Consider the following 16,263-nt stretch of genomic DNA (forward strand, 5'->3'; position numbering starts at 1 on the left):
TAGGAGTTTTCGAGAAAAAGCTTTTGTGAAAGATTTATGGTTCTTTGAACATTTGCAAAAGCGAATACCGCAGATGATGGAACGATGAGCTATACGACGACACTGACATAGTTCAGTGAATAAAAAGACAGAGGCTACGTTAGCTAGGTCATGTTGTTCGAATGTCGAAAGCGCTTCAGCTTGGAAAGTGTTCTGTGTATTACCCGCTGGTGGAAGCTGAGGAACAGTAAGCGCTCCATTCCGTTGGAAAAATCAAGTAAAAGTTGACTTGGTTTCTATTGGAATTTCCGATTGGAGCCAAACAGCAAACAGGGGAGATGACTAGCGCTCTCAAATAGATTCGCCTATAATAGCATAAGCGGTGCATACGCCAAATATATGTATATTTATGTATATGTATATGTATGCAAATATAAATAAGATCAGATTGGCCGGACTCTCCCCATGCCAGATCTTCTATAAAATAATCTAATCTTCTGGTCGTCGAAAAAGGGATCAAATTTGCATTACGTGACTTGCCCTTACGTGAGAAGATAAATAAAAGGGACAAAAATCATAATAATTTCATGAAAAAAATTCAAAGTTTTTCTTTGGCCGTTTTCTCTATGCAATTGAACCTCTTATCGTGGAATCACCCATATACAAATTGACGTAATTATATGTTTTAAGGTACCTATTATTTTTAGTAAAATTTAATATTGAAATATATAAGTATTTCATGGTTCAAACTTTTGAAATATGCATATAAAATGTACAAAATTTCATGCGGAAGGTTGTTGAATAATTAGAGATGTCCGCACAGCATCCATTCGCGTTCGCTAACACAGACATAACTCACCGTTATAAAACAGCGTAAAACTTTGCCCTTTTAGCGCTAAGTCACTAAATTAACTACCTGCAAATTTAATTGAGTAAAAGTATACAAAAATCTAACAAACAACTTTTACACCACAATTATGCGGCGCTTGAACGTCATCCTCAGCATATCTATATACATACAATCTAACTATGTAGCATATACATATCAATATACATACATGTATAAACAGTCTAAAACAGTGCAAGAAATGCTTTTAGCAAAAAATTTTACATTAAGAAAATAATAGCCTCAACTGGAATAATTCACGGTATTTTTGAATCACTTTCTGGTATCAAACTTTTTTGTCACATTATAAATACTTCGATTGCTATCTGAAATCGTACTTTACTATCTAAAGTGTTGCTAGTATCCACATCTAAAAACATTAACAGCGACTTCATGAGAGGTTGCATGGGAATAACCATAGTCTGATAACTTGAAACTCTTAGTACAATTCTTAATTAAGAGGAAAAACTCAGTAAAAAGATTGGATAAGGAAGCGAAGCGAATGGGTCTGAAGGTAAATGAGGACAAGACCAAATATCTCCTGACCTCAAACAAACAGTCAGCGCACTCGCGTCTTGGCTCCCATGTCACTGTTGATTGTCATAAATTTGAAGTCGGATAATTTCGGTTACCTTGGAATCAGCATACACAACACCAACAATGTCAACCTCGAGATCCAACGCATGATCACTCATGCCAACAGGTGCTACTTTGGACTGAATAGGAAATTGAAAAGAAAAGTCTTCTCCCGATGAACAAAAACGATAATGTCAACATCCGATGAGGCAGCACATGGAATTTCGAGAAAAATTTTAGATTTATGGTCCTTTGAACATTGGCGTCGGCGAATACCAAATTAGCCATACTTACAAATTGAAATGTAAAACCATGCTTACTCTCCAAGATATTTTTTTATAAATGTATAACACCGATATAAGTTATATGCAGCAACAGACAAATAAGTTTGTAGAACGGAAAAAATTATGGTTGTTTTTGGTGAGTTCCGAAATTAATGAAATTAATTTTTGCCAGTGTCTCGCTATCTTCTTCAATTATGTATAAATATTATTTTGTAATGGACGCGGCTACACAAGTAGAAAACTGCCACTAAACCGCAGGCAAACTAACATCCGAAAAACGACTAACTTTTGCACTGTTGCGAAATCAGGTGGAACTATGAAGAGGTGCGCTGAAACCTGAAATGTTTGAAAATTTAAACACAAGGTAACGAAGCGAATTCCAGCGCCATAAATTACGCTCTGACAGTCACATAGAAAAACAGTTGGACTGTAGAGACTGAGTAAAGTGCGCTTGCTTTCTTCCCAAAGGAGTAAGAGTAGTGGGTAAAAGTAGCAACGCTATTTCGAATAAAGCAATAAAGGTTTGGATTGTAGTGTGCATTTAAATTTGTAAGTATGTATCTATGAACAGGCGGTGAAGTACTTCAAAATGCGGCAGAAGCTTTGTTTCTGTCGTCTACCTTGATGAAGTTTCCGCAGAGGAGCGCTCCTCGAACCGGCTATAAACATGGCCACATAAACTTCTGTAATTCAAATTTTAGCCTAACCACAAAAAACTAGAAAAGCAGTTTCAAAATAAGCCGGAGCCAATGACAAAGTTTTACATAACGGAAGGTAGCGGTAGATATGTTTCCATGTTCAAATGGGGGTACATTTATATTCATACACATGCCTGTATGTTCGTTTTGCTAAAAGAAGGCTGTGGGACATTTAGGACTCTTTTGCTACATTGTAAAGTCTGACAGTTTGTAATGCCCAAAATTGAAAATCATCCAGAATTATTATTTTTTTTTAAGAGAAGTCTACACCAAACAATACTCTTCCGCTTCGTAAATGTGTGTATACGTCGAGCCACTTTGCATATATGGTATGTATACCTACATACGTATTTGTATATGTGTATTTTTTTGTAAATTGGAAAGGTGGTAAAAGATCAAATACAATGGCGGACATAAATTGGTATAGTAAACGCTATATTTTGATACGTTTTTCTTTGTAAAAATTTCATTTTATTATTTTGCTGTTCACAAGCCAACAGCACACACTTACATATCTACATACATATTTAATTACGTAGCTGAACATAGCGCACACGCTTGAGAACTCCAACAGCTGAACCAAATTGAATTTGTGAGTCCGAAATCTAAAAGAATTGGAATATTTGAATGTGCGAAAAAGTTGTCTAACGGAGTCAAACAGGTCGTGTCCATAATCAGTGTTGAGAATTGATATTCTTGTTAGCACAACCAATACAACAAATTGAGTCTTAAGCACGCCCGAAATTAGCCTTGTTACTGATGTATGTATGTTAAGTGCTCTTTAAGTTGCCATTCAAGTTCACGATTTTGAAACCTTGTTATTTACATTTATATACATTGAAAAACTTGTTTCGGTAATTTGCTACATTTAAGTCAACATAAGTTCCGAACATGTACATATGTATATTCACTTCAACTGCTGCCATATCTTTAACAACATTATTTACATATTAACATTTTATATATCGAATCTAACATTTCGATAAATAAAACGGAGAAAAATCTCTAGATTTGTTTTCCGTTGTTCTAAAGAGATCATTTTTATAACTTGTATGTATGTATGTGATTGGCGTTGCAACCGTTTAGCCGGTTATAGCCGAATCGACGATAGTGCGCCACCTCTCTCTCTCCTTCGCAGTTCGGCGCCAGTTGGAGATCCCAAGTGTAACCAGGTCGCTCTCCACCTGGTCCCTCCAACGGAGTGGAGGCCTTCCCCTTCCTCGGCTTCCTCCGGCGGATACTGCATCGAACACTTTCAGGGCTGGAGTGTTTCGTCCATTCGGACAACATGATCTAGCCAGCGTAGCCGCTGTCTTTTTATTCGCTGAACTATGTCAATGTCGTCGTATAACTCGTACAGCTCATCGTTCCATCGTCTGCGGTATTCGCCGTTGCCAATGTTCTGAGGACCATAAATCTTGCGCAAAATTTTCCTCTCGAAAACTCCTAGTGTCGTCTCATCTGATGTTGACATCGTCCAAGCTTCTGCACCGTAAAGCAGGACGGGAGTGATAAGCGACTTGTAGAGCTTGATTTTGGTTCGTCGAGAGAGGACTTTACTGTTCAATTGCCTACTCAGTCCAAAGTAGCACCTGTTGGCAAGAGTTATTCTGCGCTGGATTTCGAGGCTGACATTGTTCGTGTTGTTAATGCTGGTTCCCAGGTATACGAAATTATCTAACTTATATTATCTAACTTATAACTTAGTTGCTGAAATAAGAAGCGCGTACAAAAATACAATTGATTCCGATTAATAAAATCAATCAAATTACGAGCGAAATAGTTCTTTTATCACTGAAAAAACCAATTCAATAACCATCAGTTCTAGCTCTAACTGAATAAATAACAACAAAGGAGGGATGAAAAATACATATGTATGTATGGCACAAGACATTTTCGAATAGCCTGTTGATAGAAAAATTAAGAAATTGATGAAAATAGAAGCAAATATGTACATAAGTGAATTGTGATTATCAGAATGATTATCAGAGTTACTTTCTTGATCTTTCATTAATACGTTTTAATTTGGCACAAAATAAACTAGATATAGTCATTAGAATAAAAAGTTATGTGCCCTAAATAAAATCAAAATCTAACCTCTTTGCCATATAACATCGTTTTGCAACGGCAAACCTCTGACCACTTTTCTAAAGTATAAAAATATTTAGCACTAAAATCCACTGAGTAGATCTAAAATATTAGTAACTAAATTAAGATTAATTCAAATTGCTTAAAAAATAGCATGTATAGGTAAACTATGAAAGAGGATATTTGAGAAAAAAACGGTGTAAATAAAGGAACAGAGACCTCCCATCTCAAAAACGAAAACAGTAAATCGTTAAAAATATATAGTTATTTTAATATTATACTATCACATGCCTAACGTCTAATTTATATGAAATTCGTTGCATTTTTTCTTTCTAGAGAAGTTAAGTCTCCGGAATGATAAATACATAGAAAGTAATGACACACACATCTAGATTTACACAACAGATTCCACCTGGTTGTTGATTATAGATATAAAATGGATTGGCCTGCAGTTAAAAACATTTTGAAAATTAAATGTGGTCATGAATATAAACAAATTACAGCAACAAACCGCTTTACTACTGTGCTAAGTGCCGGAGGTTAAGCGAAATGAGTTGTGGCGACGCTCCAAATAACGCACTCGATGAAGCCTTAAAGCGACTGCCACCCTTTTGTTTTGACAACAACAAGCGAACCATCAACCGACATACCCACATTGGTGTGTAATTGAAAATGAGCAATTGGCGCAATAGCTCCATTTCTCACTTTCCCTCGAGCAGCTACTGAAGGGTTGTTCCGAGCGAGCGGTAGCGAAGCGCACGGATGGGCTATGCACACACATAAAATGGAGTCACTTTATTTGCATACTTCACGCCGTGCAATCACTCTTCCCACGCACGCACCCACCAACAACGGTTCAACTCCATTTTGATTGCTTGCACTAGTAGACGGCACTCATTACCACGCTCCTGCTGTTGTCGTGCAAGCCCGAGGGCCGCCCCAGCTGTGGAGGCGTTGCCGTGTATCGTTATGAGATTCGGTAATTTGCTTACGATTATAACGGTATTTGCATTGTATTTAAGTGTATTTAAACACGTTTTGCTTTCCATCAGCAGTTTGAGCAGAGCCGTTTGAGGGCGGAGTGATGAGAATGATGGCTCTACTGGGGATTAGCTCACAACCCACAAGCACGTAGATATGTTTATATTGTAGTAATGTAGGCGTGGGAGTCTAAAGCCTATGTTAACACAATTGTGGGAAAGTTTTACAGAAAGTTTCAACAACAACAATCACTTAAGTGGTATGGAGCTAAGCCAAGAAAGTGCGTTCATTACTCTTGTTGTTGTTACAAGAATAAACGCATTTTTAAATGAGCGCATAATTTATTACGGTCAAAATGTTGTTGCAATAACTTCAACAATACACACCAGCAAAAACAAAAATATATAAGTAGAACAGAAGCAAACAAAAAACACTCCTGCCAGAAGGGGAAACAGTTGACGAGGTTTCCCGAGCCCCCGTTGGTTGCTCATACGCATGTTTGTACATACATATATCACATATAAGAGTGAGTGCTAGAAGTTGGAGGCAATTTCGTTTGCGCAAATGTGATAAATATGAAATGCGATTATTGCGGTTATTGTTTCAGGAAGAGCACTTCCACCTACCGGCCTTCTACAGGAGCATGCAGACAAAGTCGTCGCAATGTAATATGTCCTTGCAGCCGCTTGATGAAGCTTATTAGTGTGGATCCACAGAAAGCACAAGTGCACACGACATACACAAATGCTCGTAACGAATGGGGGCTGCGCTCACAAGGAAATGTGGAAGCATGACTTTGACGATGTGTTTGCTTAATGCTAACAAACCGGAAAGGAAGTCGGTAAATTTTATTAGTGTAATTATGTTGTTAAGCTAATAATTGGTAGCGTTATTATGAAGCTTATATTCACGCTTAAATAAATAGTGTTTTTGCATGACGCGTTTTTATTGCTCTATTTTGAGGTGAGTTGCAATGAGTTTGCACAGTGTTTACCCATTATTTACATTCAGGGGTTTAGTTTAATGTTTATACTCTCGCAACATTTTGCACAGGATATTATAGTTTTGTTCACATAACGGTTGTTTGTAATACCTAAAACTAAGCGAGTTAGATATGGGGCTATATATACCAAAGTTATCGGGGTGAAGAGTAGATTTGAATTCAGAATGTCTGTCTGTCCGTTGATAAAACTTGGTACACATATTCCTTGGCGCTATGAGAGGATTGGTATCGAATAGATGGAATGGTTATAACCGAAGAATTATAAAGTGATATAACTAAGCCATAAATAAAGCTATAAAAGTGAAATTTGATACAAAGACACTAAGGAGCAGCATACTTTGATGGATTTTTTTTTGTAGAAATGTGCATACCTCATAAACTACTAAAGCTACATATATCAACCAAACTTTCTGGAGTCATTTCCATTATACATACTTTCACAGGAATAAAGAATTTCGTTCATCAACATCTCAAACCGTTTTTGTTTATTTTTGTTTTATTTGAAAAAAACTTTTGTCGCACTATTATTTAAAAACCCTTTAGAAATAGTAAGCACATTCCCTTGCTGAATGAAGAAGGGTTCACATTAATTCAAAGTGTGTCTAAAAGCTGCAAGAGTGCAAATAACTTGAAATGTTTATGCATTTATACGCAAATAATTTTAAGGCACGATTGGTATTTTTGTATCAACACTTAAGGCTTCGAGTAGCGATGAGTTTAGTTTTTGAATCCGCGTTTAAGTTCAGATGCCTATACCAAACATGTATTTACTTTTGAGTTTTGCTGAAACCATAATTTTCTCATCAGTTTTCATTAATTGTAATTTTTTAGCATCGATTGTGTCTTTTATAATTCATTATAAGTAATCAGATATACAATGGGTTTGAGAGATAATGATTTTCCTATATTTACTGGATGATCGGTTCCATTTAGTGTTTACTTTGAAATAATTATTCTAGTGTCCTGAGCATATATTATTATTTACCAGCATTACTTAGGGTACGTGAATGAAATGGACCAAGTTGTTTGTTTCTTCTAGGTACCTCGAACTGCGTCAACCAACTATAGAGAAAAGGATCAGCAAACCATTTAAAAGAGCAAAAAAGTAACCAATCAAACCGTTTGGGTCAAATTTTTATGTACGCAACACAACCAATTAAAATGAAATCATTCAAGGCAAAGAACAATTAGATTATCACATAGTTATATTGTAATCACATTTCTTTAAACATTAAACATATTTTTTAAAAACTTAATCGGGTTATTACCTTTAACGATCTGGATTCGCAATAATTGTAGTGCAACGATTTGGACAGACATTATATGCCTTTAAACAGTATAGATGATCTAAAATCAGTTCCCACATGAATTAAACTTACTACATACATATTTTAATATACATTCGATACGCACACATACCCTACATAAGAGCATACGCACTTCAAGCACACTCATATATATTATTTCGCACATTAGTACCAGAAGCTGTTACTGCGCCAGAAACCTTCTGCTACATTTAAGCGGCGACTCGTCCGACAATAGCCTTATCGAAATCGGAGCGCATGCAAGAATATGTTTCACCTTGTTAGCGCATTCCGGCTGAAAGCGCCGACATGCATATGAGTCCAGCGTCTATCGTCAATCTAACCAGCCAACCAGACCCAGCTTATGCGGGAATTCGTTCCAGCTGTAGTAGTCATGTGACCATTTTAAAATCTCTGCAACACTCACAAAAACTCTAATGAGTTACATATGATTTCGAATGAAGACAAACTATGTGAGAGGGCAGTAAACCGGACAAATGCAGTCGAAATATGCCGCTACCCTTCTCTGTTCGTTTACGCAGACTCAAAGCATGCTGGCGGCATGCTTCTGTAGTCATGTTAACGAAATTGTTTTTGAATTTCAATATTTCTTTGTTTATCTGCGCATTTCGCATAACGAATGGCCTTACAAATCACACGTCGGCAATAGACAATCAGCAAATCGGCGAATCTTCAAATCGCACACCCTTGTTGACTTTATTTAACCGAACACTTCGAACAAATTTATTCAACATTACTGCGGCCGTTTTTCCCATGCGAGTGGCCCGGCACGAGCAGCAGCGCACAATTTGCTTGCCGTGTCGAATTTTTACAGAGCGAGTCGAATTCCTCTGCTCTGTTTTGGGGTTGCTGCTACTAGCGCGCTTAGCTGCTAACAAGGATACCACTTGCTACCCACAAACCGAGGCACACACTCACATGCACACCAACTGTGACGACTGTGTGTGATGATGGCTCACTTAGAAGACTCCATGCCATCGCGTTGCCGCTGCACTGCACAAATGAGCCACGGCAAATTACGTTGATTTAGCGTATCCAAATCGCGTTAGGTTATAGAAAACTCCCAGCGGATATCACTTACTGGCGTTGAATTTCGCAATGTCATTGGATTTTTTACAGCACAAGCATACATCAATTGATATGAACTTGTTTGAGCGCTTTGTTCCCATGATGAGATTATGTTTTCACGCTTTTGAGCTTGGGAACTCGCGCTGCTTAGCTACAGACAGCGTACAGACTCATAGTCTTTGTTCACAGCTCATTTTATTGCACTAAATTTGCAAACACTCCTTGGCTTTCTGGTTGCACTTGCGTTTGCGATGGGTAGGGGGCAAGCGGGAAGGTATTTAGCAACCGTGTTTCTATTAGGTAAAGCTCGAATTACCAATACCTTTAAAGTATTATTTTGACTTTAATTTTTGACTTTTAATTTTACACACATTTTGTATATTAAAATTTTAGAGCCTTTTATTGTCGAATCTATTACGATAGATGACGAAAATTCCGTGAGGTTGATAGCGACTCTAAGTGGGACCCTTTTAGAAGGGTAGCAAGTCATTAATTGTGGGCAGGAGTTTGCATCATCAGCAGTGAGGAGGGCGGAAGAGCGAAGCGAAATCTGCTGCTTATCTAAGAAATGGGGCTGGTGACTGGACAGTGAGGAGTCACTAAAACTACTCATGGACGCCCATTTACCAAGAAACCAAGGGGCATCTCTTGGGAAGCTTCAGGAGGGTGGCACCGCCATCACAGACCTTTTGGACGAACGACATCTAACCTGTTTTTTGAATTCCATCAAACCTTTAAAGTCCCCGGGACCGGATGGCATATACCTGTGCAGCTACAGCGAGCTGTCTAGGTATCCTGCACCCCATCTATGCTAACTGCGTCAGATAAAAGCTCAACATGCATACTTTCAGGGCTGGTCGATAGACATCGCTTTACACTCAGTAGTGTCGTGGATGGAGGAGGCTCATTATTTAATGATTACGCGGTAGGCTCCTTTCTCGATGTTGAGGGGCCTTCAACAATGTAAGATTGTAAGCGGTATAACTGTCGTTGTGGAGTGGTGTAGTACACGTGCACTTTGGACGGTAAATAGAAGAACCCGGCAAGGTCGGGTCTCACACCAAATGTGGTTTTATGGCTCTAGGGCACCATAATTAATCGCCAAAATCGGACTACAACTTTTCAAGGCCCCAGGTATCAATAAAAAAGAACTCGGTGAGGAATTTTTTATAAAAACGAAAAGTGTTTACCGAAAGAATCAGCAAACCTCTCATATAATTTAATGTTATTCAGAGGGATATCTTTCTTCTCTGTATCAAACATTTTTAAAATTGGGTCATAACACTTCTAGCTCTCTTATACCTTATATTAGGGGTTACAAACATCCGGTGGGCTTCATACCGTATATATGTAAGACATTCAGTGAGTGTATAATCTTTTATATCGTGTAGCTCGATGGTCAAAATGAGTGAAATTCTTTCAGGAATGACTCCTGTCCTCACATGCTATATATAATGATTTCGTTATAGTTAAATTATGTCGTCTTGATTCAATTATATATACAGAGATAGTCAAAATTATTTACACATCGGACGTTTTTTTACAAGTTTCACACAAAAAGCATTCGCTTGTTGTTGTATGTCACTATGTTGTTGTAAACCTTGATCTGTTCCTGAGCGAATGAAGTCAGTTTGGCTAGAATAGCTAGAAATATGGCGGAGATATACGCAAATGAACTGAAGACTCGCAGTAGTCAAAATTATTTACACACATTTTTTTTGCGTCAAAAGTATTTACACACAATTTGAACTCTATTATCCTGTTCTTATTTAATGATAACTGTAAAATTTTAATGTTCAGTATAAGTTCCTAATCTAAGGCGATAAATTCATAATTGGTTACATTACCATTGGCGTCAATAACTGCCTGCTTTATGGTCCGAATTGATTCAACACAATTGTGCGCTAAGTTAACAGTTAATTTAGACCAAATGTCGGTAATTTTGGCGTTTTCGTTTATTATATCAATCGCCCTCTGATATTTAACGAAAGGCCAAACATTTTGACTAAAGTTTTGATTAGGGCTGTGCGGAGGTCCACTTGATTTGCATACTTTCATTTAAAACTTTTGTAGGTAAAGGTCCTCTATGAAATGGAGCATTGTCCTGTTGTTAAATGTAGTCAATAGTTGTGTAGTTAGTCATGTGAATTTTGATATATCCGGATGATACCCTACCTAAATTAGTAGCAAATCTCCAAAACTTAAGTAAGGAAAACTTTCCCAAAAAATCAGCATGTCACCTCCGACTCTGTTTAGCGCCTAAACTGCATATTTCTTATTTTCACGTGGTAAATGCATAAAGCGTTTGCTAAACAAGCCCTGGAACCAAAATTCAGCATTATCTGCCCACGACAAGCTCTAGAATCTAATTTAAGGCAAATGACTGGCATATCGTTTTTTATTTTCGGAAATATTGACCAAATTCACCTTTTTTTGCCAAACGTCAGGTATTTATGTTAACTTCTTTAATGTCCTGAGCAGTGTAGCATCATTTACTGTTCGTGCAATATGCTGATTCGAAGCTGTTGCAATATTAACAGGACTAAATAGGCGATTTTGTATGACAGTTCCTACTAATCTTCTGCATTCTCTTTGAGTTATCACAGGTTTTCGTCCAGTTATCTTTAAATTGCTCTTGCAATATTTCGTGTCCTTTTTTTAATAATATTACAAACACTATACCATCAAATTCTGTAAATTTTAACTAACTCCGAAGCCGAAACCCCTGTCTTAAACTTAGTAACAGTCTCCGATCTAGTTATAATCGATAATTCCTTTGTTTTCTGCATTTTATTTACCATTTTTTATGTTTTAAAGGCTGAGTTAGGTTGTTATGAATGCAAAAAAATTCAATTACTACTCTTGCTTAAACCAAATCCAAGGATAAAGGCTAAATCGCCGTGTGTAAAAACTTTTGACGCAAAAAAAAATGTGTGTAAATAATTTTGACTACTGCGAGTCTTCAGGTCATTTCTAGTTATTTTAGCTATTCTAGCCAAACTGACTTCATTCGCTCAGGAATAGATCAAGGTTTACAACAACATAGCGACATACAACAACAAGCGAATGCTTTTTGTGGGAAACTTGTAAAAAAACGTCCGATGTGTAAATAATTTTGACTACCTCTATATAATTAAATTGCGAGAGTATAAAATGGTCGGTTACTCGCGAACTTAGTAATGTTTTACTTGTTTCTTGTAATAATGTGGATTGATGCCAAAAATTAGTAAAATCGGGTAAACATTTCCCCTATCTCCAATATATCTAATATTACGATTGATTTTTAAGCTTCCGATATTACCGAAGTTAAATAAAAATTTAATACCATATATAACGATGGTTGGTTGTGAAACACTTTTATGTTCATCATTCTAACTTCATTTTAAGATGTTATACACTAATTTCTTTATTCTTAATTCTCGTTTTCAGGAGGTTATCCTGAATATCTTTATTACAAGACAATCACATTGTCATTGTCAAGCGCAATGATGTGCTGAGTCATTTTAAACAATTTCATATTAGAATATCCTGTTAACATTTATGATACGTGAGAGTTTCTAAGGATACACTGATTGTTACAAATCGTGAGATGCTCAATATGACAAAAATGTAATACAAAGCACCCACGCTTTTTAATATTTTTTCATTAATTATTTTTTTCATTTTTTAGTTTGATACGGTTTAAAAGCGTGTTCTTTAGTTTTGTTAGAGGGGAAACCACAAAATCGTCATGTTACTAATTGGCTTTTATAGACATGTTTTGAAACGTATATATGTACATATACATATGCTTTTCGGAAGTGTTTAATGTATAAATGATGATAAGCATCTGAATTTTAACCCCAAAAGTTCTTCCTAATATAAGCCAAGCTTTGCAATTGCGAAACTAAATATTATTAACTGAAAGCCATGTGTTTTGGATTCATATTATTTTTTTGGTGTGCTGTTGTTTTTATATTTATGTAATCACAAATATTTGTTGTGGCATCTTTGCATTTTAAATTCCTATCTTCTATATAGCCAACATACATCAGTTTGGAGGCCATCTAAAGTGAGAAAGCGAAGCCCGTTTCTGTTGGTTGTCCGTTTGCCTAGGTTAGGTTGAAAAGGTTGAACTTCGCGACAGGACATGACAACTGACCTCTGAAACCTGAAAAATAAACTTATTGGGCTTCTCAAACAATTACGATTTGAAAGCTTCCGTTCAACTTTAGTCCTAAAAATCATAAATATATGTAATTCAGATTCTTTTCTTCTTTTTTTTAACATCGCTAATGATTTATTGGTTAACACTTAGTGCATTATGTTATATCTATGGATGTATATATGTATGTCCTAATACAATATTTATTACAATAATTGAATTTGAAAGCTCTTTAAACTCGGAGGCATACACATATTTGCATCGAATATTTCAACATTACATTTCATTAAGCATACACTCTTATAACTACTTAAACATTTATGGTATTTCATTCTAAATATTTTACAAGTTTCGAATTGTGCTACAAAGCTAAATGAGTTCAAATATAATTGCTTTTTAATCAGAATTAAATTAATATCACAAATGGGCCAGAGTAGCCGGTCAAAATTAAGGTAGACGTTTAACAGAATTAGAAATATCCGAAAAAATGCTTCGATCATTTGTTTATACTCGGAATGCGCGTCGGTTGATGACGCCCATTCCCGCTACTAGCCAAGTTATTCAACCTTTCTCTGCCTTCACTTAACACAGAAGAATTTGGGGTTACTTGGTCACTCTCCTTGTCTTGGTGAGCAGTCATGTGTCGTGTGAGGTGATGCCGTTCGCGGAATGTCTCCTGACAGACGGGACAGCGCAACTTCTCCTCACGCTTACGCCGATTTGGATCGCAAGCCACTTCACTCTTGTGATGGGAACGCATGTGATAGACGAGGTCACTCGTCATGCGGAAGCTTATGTTACATTTGGCGCAAACGTTTTGAGCAGTCAAAGAAAACGTAGATGCCAAGGTTGGTGGTATCAGCGTTGTGAGAATTGCGGCTGCCGCTGGATGCTGTGCGATTCGTGGCATCTCCGGCGGTGCAACAGCGGCGAATGGATGGGCGCCAGCGTTAGGAAAGGGAAACGTGGGATAGCCGTGAAGAAACTCTGGATTAGAGTTGCCGTTTGTGGGTGGTCCTGGAGGATTGCTTGCGGCTAGTGCGGCCGCTGCAGAGGGATTCAGTGGGGTTCGATAAAGCAATTGCTGCTTGAGACGCTGTGCCTGCAGCATCTGTATGTGATTGACAGACTGAAACGTGCCATTAAACTGGTACTCCGGCCGGAAATTTTGGTAGATTATATTGGGATTGAGGCATGGCGCCGTATTGCCACTGCCTACACTAGAAATACTTCCATTTCCTCCACTATTTGTGCGTGGCGGCGTTGTGGGAATAGGTGGACTTATCGATGAACAGCTCAATTGATCGGGACTAAGCGGAGGCGCAGGCTGAACAGGTGACTCGAGGCGCATTGAACAGACTTTGGTGAAGGCGCTCTTTAAAGGCACACACTCGGGTGATTCGCTACCAACAGGAATGACCAATGTGGGGTCATCGTAGACGCGCGGTGAACGTATGGTAATTTGTGGATAGCGTCGTGCTTCTTGTAGATTACTCGTAAAAACCGTTTCAATCGGATTGATTTGTGACTGTTGTGAGTGTAACTGTGGCTGTTGCTGGTGGTTTTGTGGTGGCGAATGCTGATTGGTACGTGGGGATAAATCTGTTGGATATTGTAGATGTTCCGTGTATTCTGCAAGACGAGCATGCTTTTCGCTTTGCTTTTGCTTGATACGGTCATCGGGCATCATAAGAAAAGCAACATCGAAGGAACGTTTTAAAGTCGTCTTTCCATTACTCAAGTTTGTTTTTGTGCCAATAGGAGAAACTTGTACGTCATTATTATTGCTGTTGTGACTAGAAAGTGGACTTAAAGACTCATTTGGCGGAGTCGTAGAGACGCACAATTCGGCGCGTTGTGGTGACGGCAAAGGCGATGTGCCCTGTTGGTATTGATGGTTAAGGTGATGATTATTTTCCATGATCATGTTCATCGGTTTTCTTAACACACACACTATAAACGCACTGTTCGATCAAGTGTCTTTGAAAAGTTTTTATCTTTTTTTATATATTAGACCTTTAGTTTAGCACTGCACTTGTACTATCCTTACATATTTATTTTACTTTGTTGTTTCACTTTGGTTAAGAACCGTTTTCTTGGTACTACCCGCCAATTTCGAAATCCAACAGCAGACTGGTGCTTCGCAACAATCTGTTCCTGCTTAAGTAGTAACCAGCAGCAGTGAGTCCAACCGAAGTTTTACCACCACCCTATAAGCATTCAGTTGGATTTTCATCTGCTCATATTGTTGCATTCAAAACGACTGACACTCGCGCATCTGTGCAAATTCGACTTGAAGTGCACCACCAACCTGCTCAACCCTCGACACATGTAAATATGTATGTGAATACAAGCACATTTTGGCAATACGGTGATCAGCACACCCTTATGTCGACCACTTTCTGTATGAAATGGAAACCACATTGAACGCTCTCCGAGGCGGTTGCTTTCCACCTTTTGCTTTCATTTGTGTTTTGCTTCTTCGAAAGCATTCCATCTGTTTTCGAAGTTGCCAACATATTCTCCGATTTTATGATTTCGGGAGAGTAAAAAATTTGAGAGCACCGCTGCCTGCTGCTGGTTGGCTGACGCTCATAACTATTTACCACATGTTTACTGTTCTGTATATCTTTGTATGTGTGTTTCATATGGACGTATGTAAGTAAAGGGAAAAATAATAAAAATAATTTCGTTATCGGGTTTGACAATAGGTGCTAACTTCCGACAATTTAATCAGTGAAATTATATATTTGTTAAGAGTTTCGGCTATGATACCGATAATAAAATATAACGAAACAGATGACCGAACAATACAAGAATAAATATTGACCCTATGCATTTGGTTTGTGGACGAAATTCTAAATTTTTCTCCGACAATTATATGATTCCATACAATGCGAATAAAAGGGGCTTCATAAAGCGGTATAAAACTATCGACGTTTCTAAGTTCACATCCGACTTATTCTGTTTTCTCGTACTGAATATGACTGTAATTTCGTTCCCGAAATTTAGTGAAAACAATCCTATTATAAAATCAATGTCATGAATCTTGTTTTCTTCCCTCACTGATCGATCTTCGATCTCACAGGTCAACAAAAAAAATATTTTGTTTGGTGCCCAGGGTTTTTGAGCTGATTTTAGCTATTTTTTGGGCGCTGAATCTAAATATAAAATCAGTCCGTAAATATAGAATCAGTCCCTCTTGTTTTTAGAGATTAGTTATACTTAAAA

At 37.6% G+C, this 16,263-nt stretch overlaps 1 protein-coding gene across 1 annotated transcript; it reads right to left on the reverse strand.

Annotated features, from left to right (window-relative positions):
• Positions 1 to 12,886: 12,886 nt before the first annotated feature.
• LOC105211596 (uncharacterized) lies at positions 12,887 to 15,478 on the reverse strand. The gene has a single exon (XM_011183114.3). The coding sequence runs from the start codon at positions 14,963 to 14,965 to the stop codon at positions 13,529 to 13,531; it is 1,437 nt and encodes a 478-aa protein (XP_011181416.2). The 5' UTR covers positions 14,966 to 15,478; the 3' UTR covers positions 12,887 to 13,528.
• Between the last annotated feature and the right edge of the window lie 785 nt (positions 15,479 to 16,263).

Source organism: Zeugodacus cucurbitae, chromosome 4 (assembly GCF_028554725.1).
Source record: "Zeugodacus cucurbitae isolate PBARC_wt_2022May chromosome 4, idZeuCucr1.2, whole genome shotgun sequence".
Classification (NCBI taxonomy): Eukaryota; Metazoa; Arthropoda; class Insecta; order Diptera; family Tephritidae; genus Zeugodacus; species Zeugodacus cucurbitae.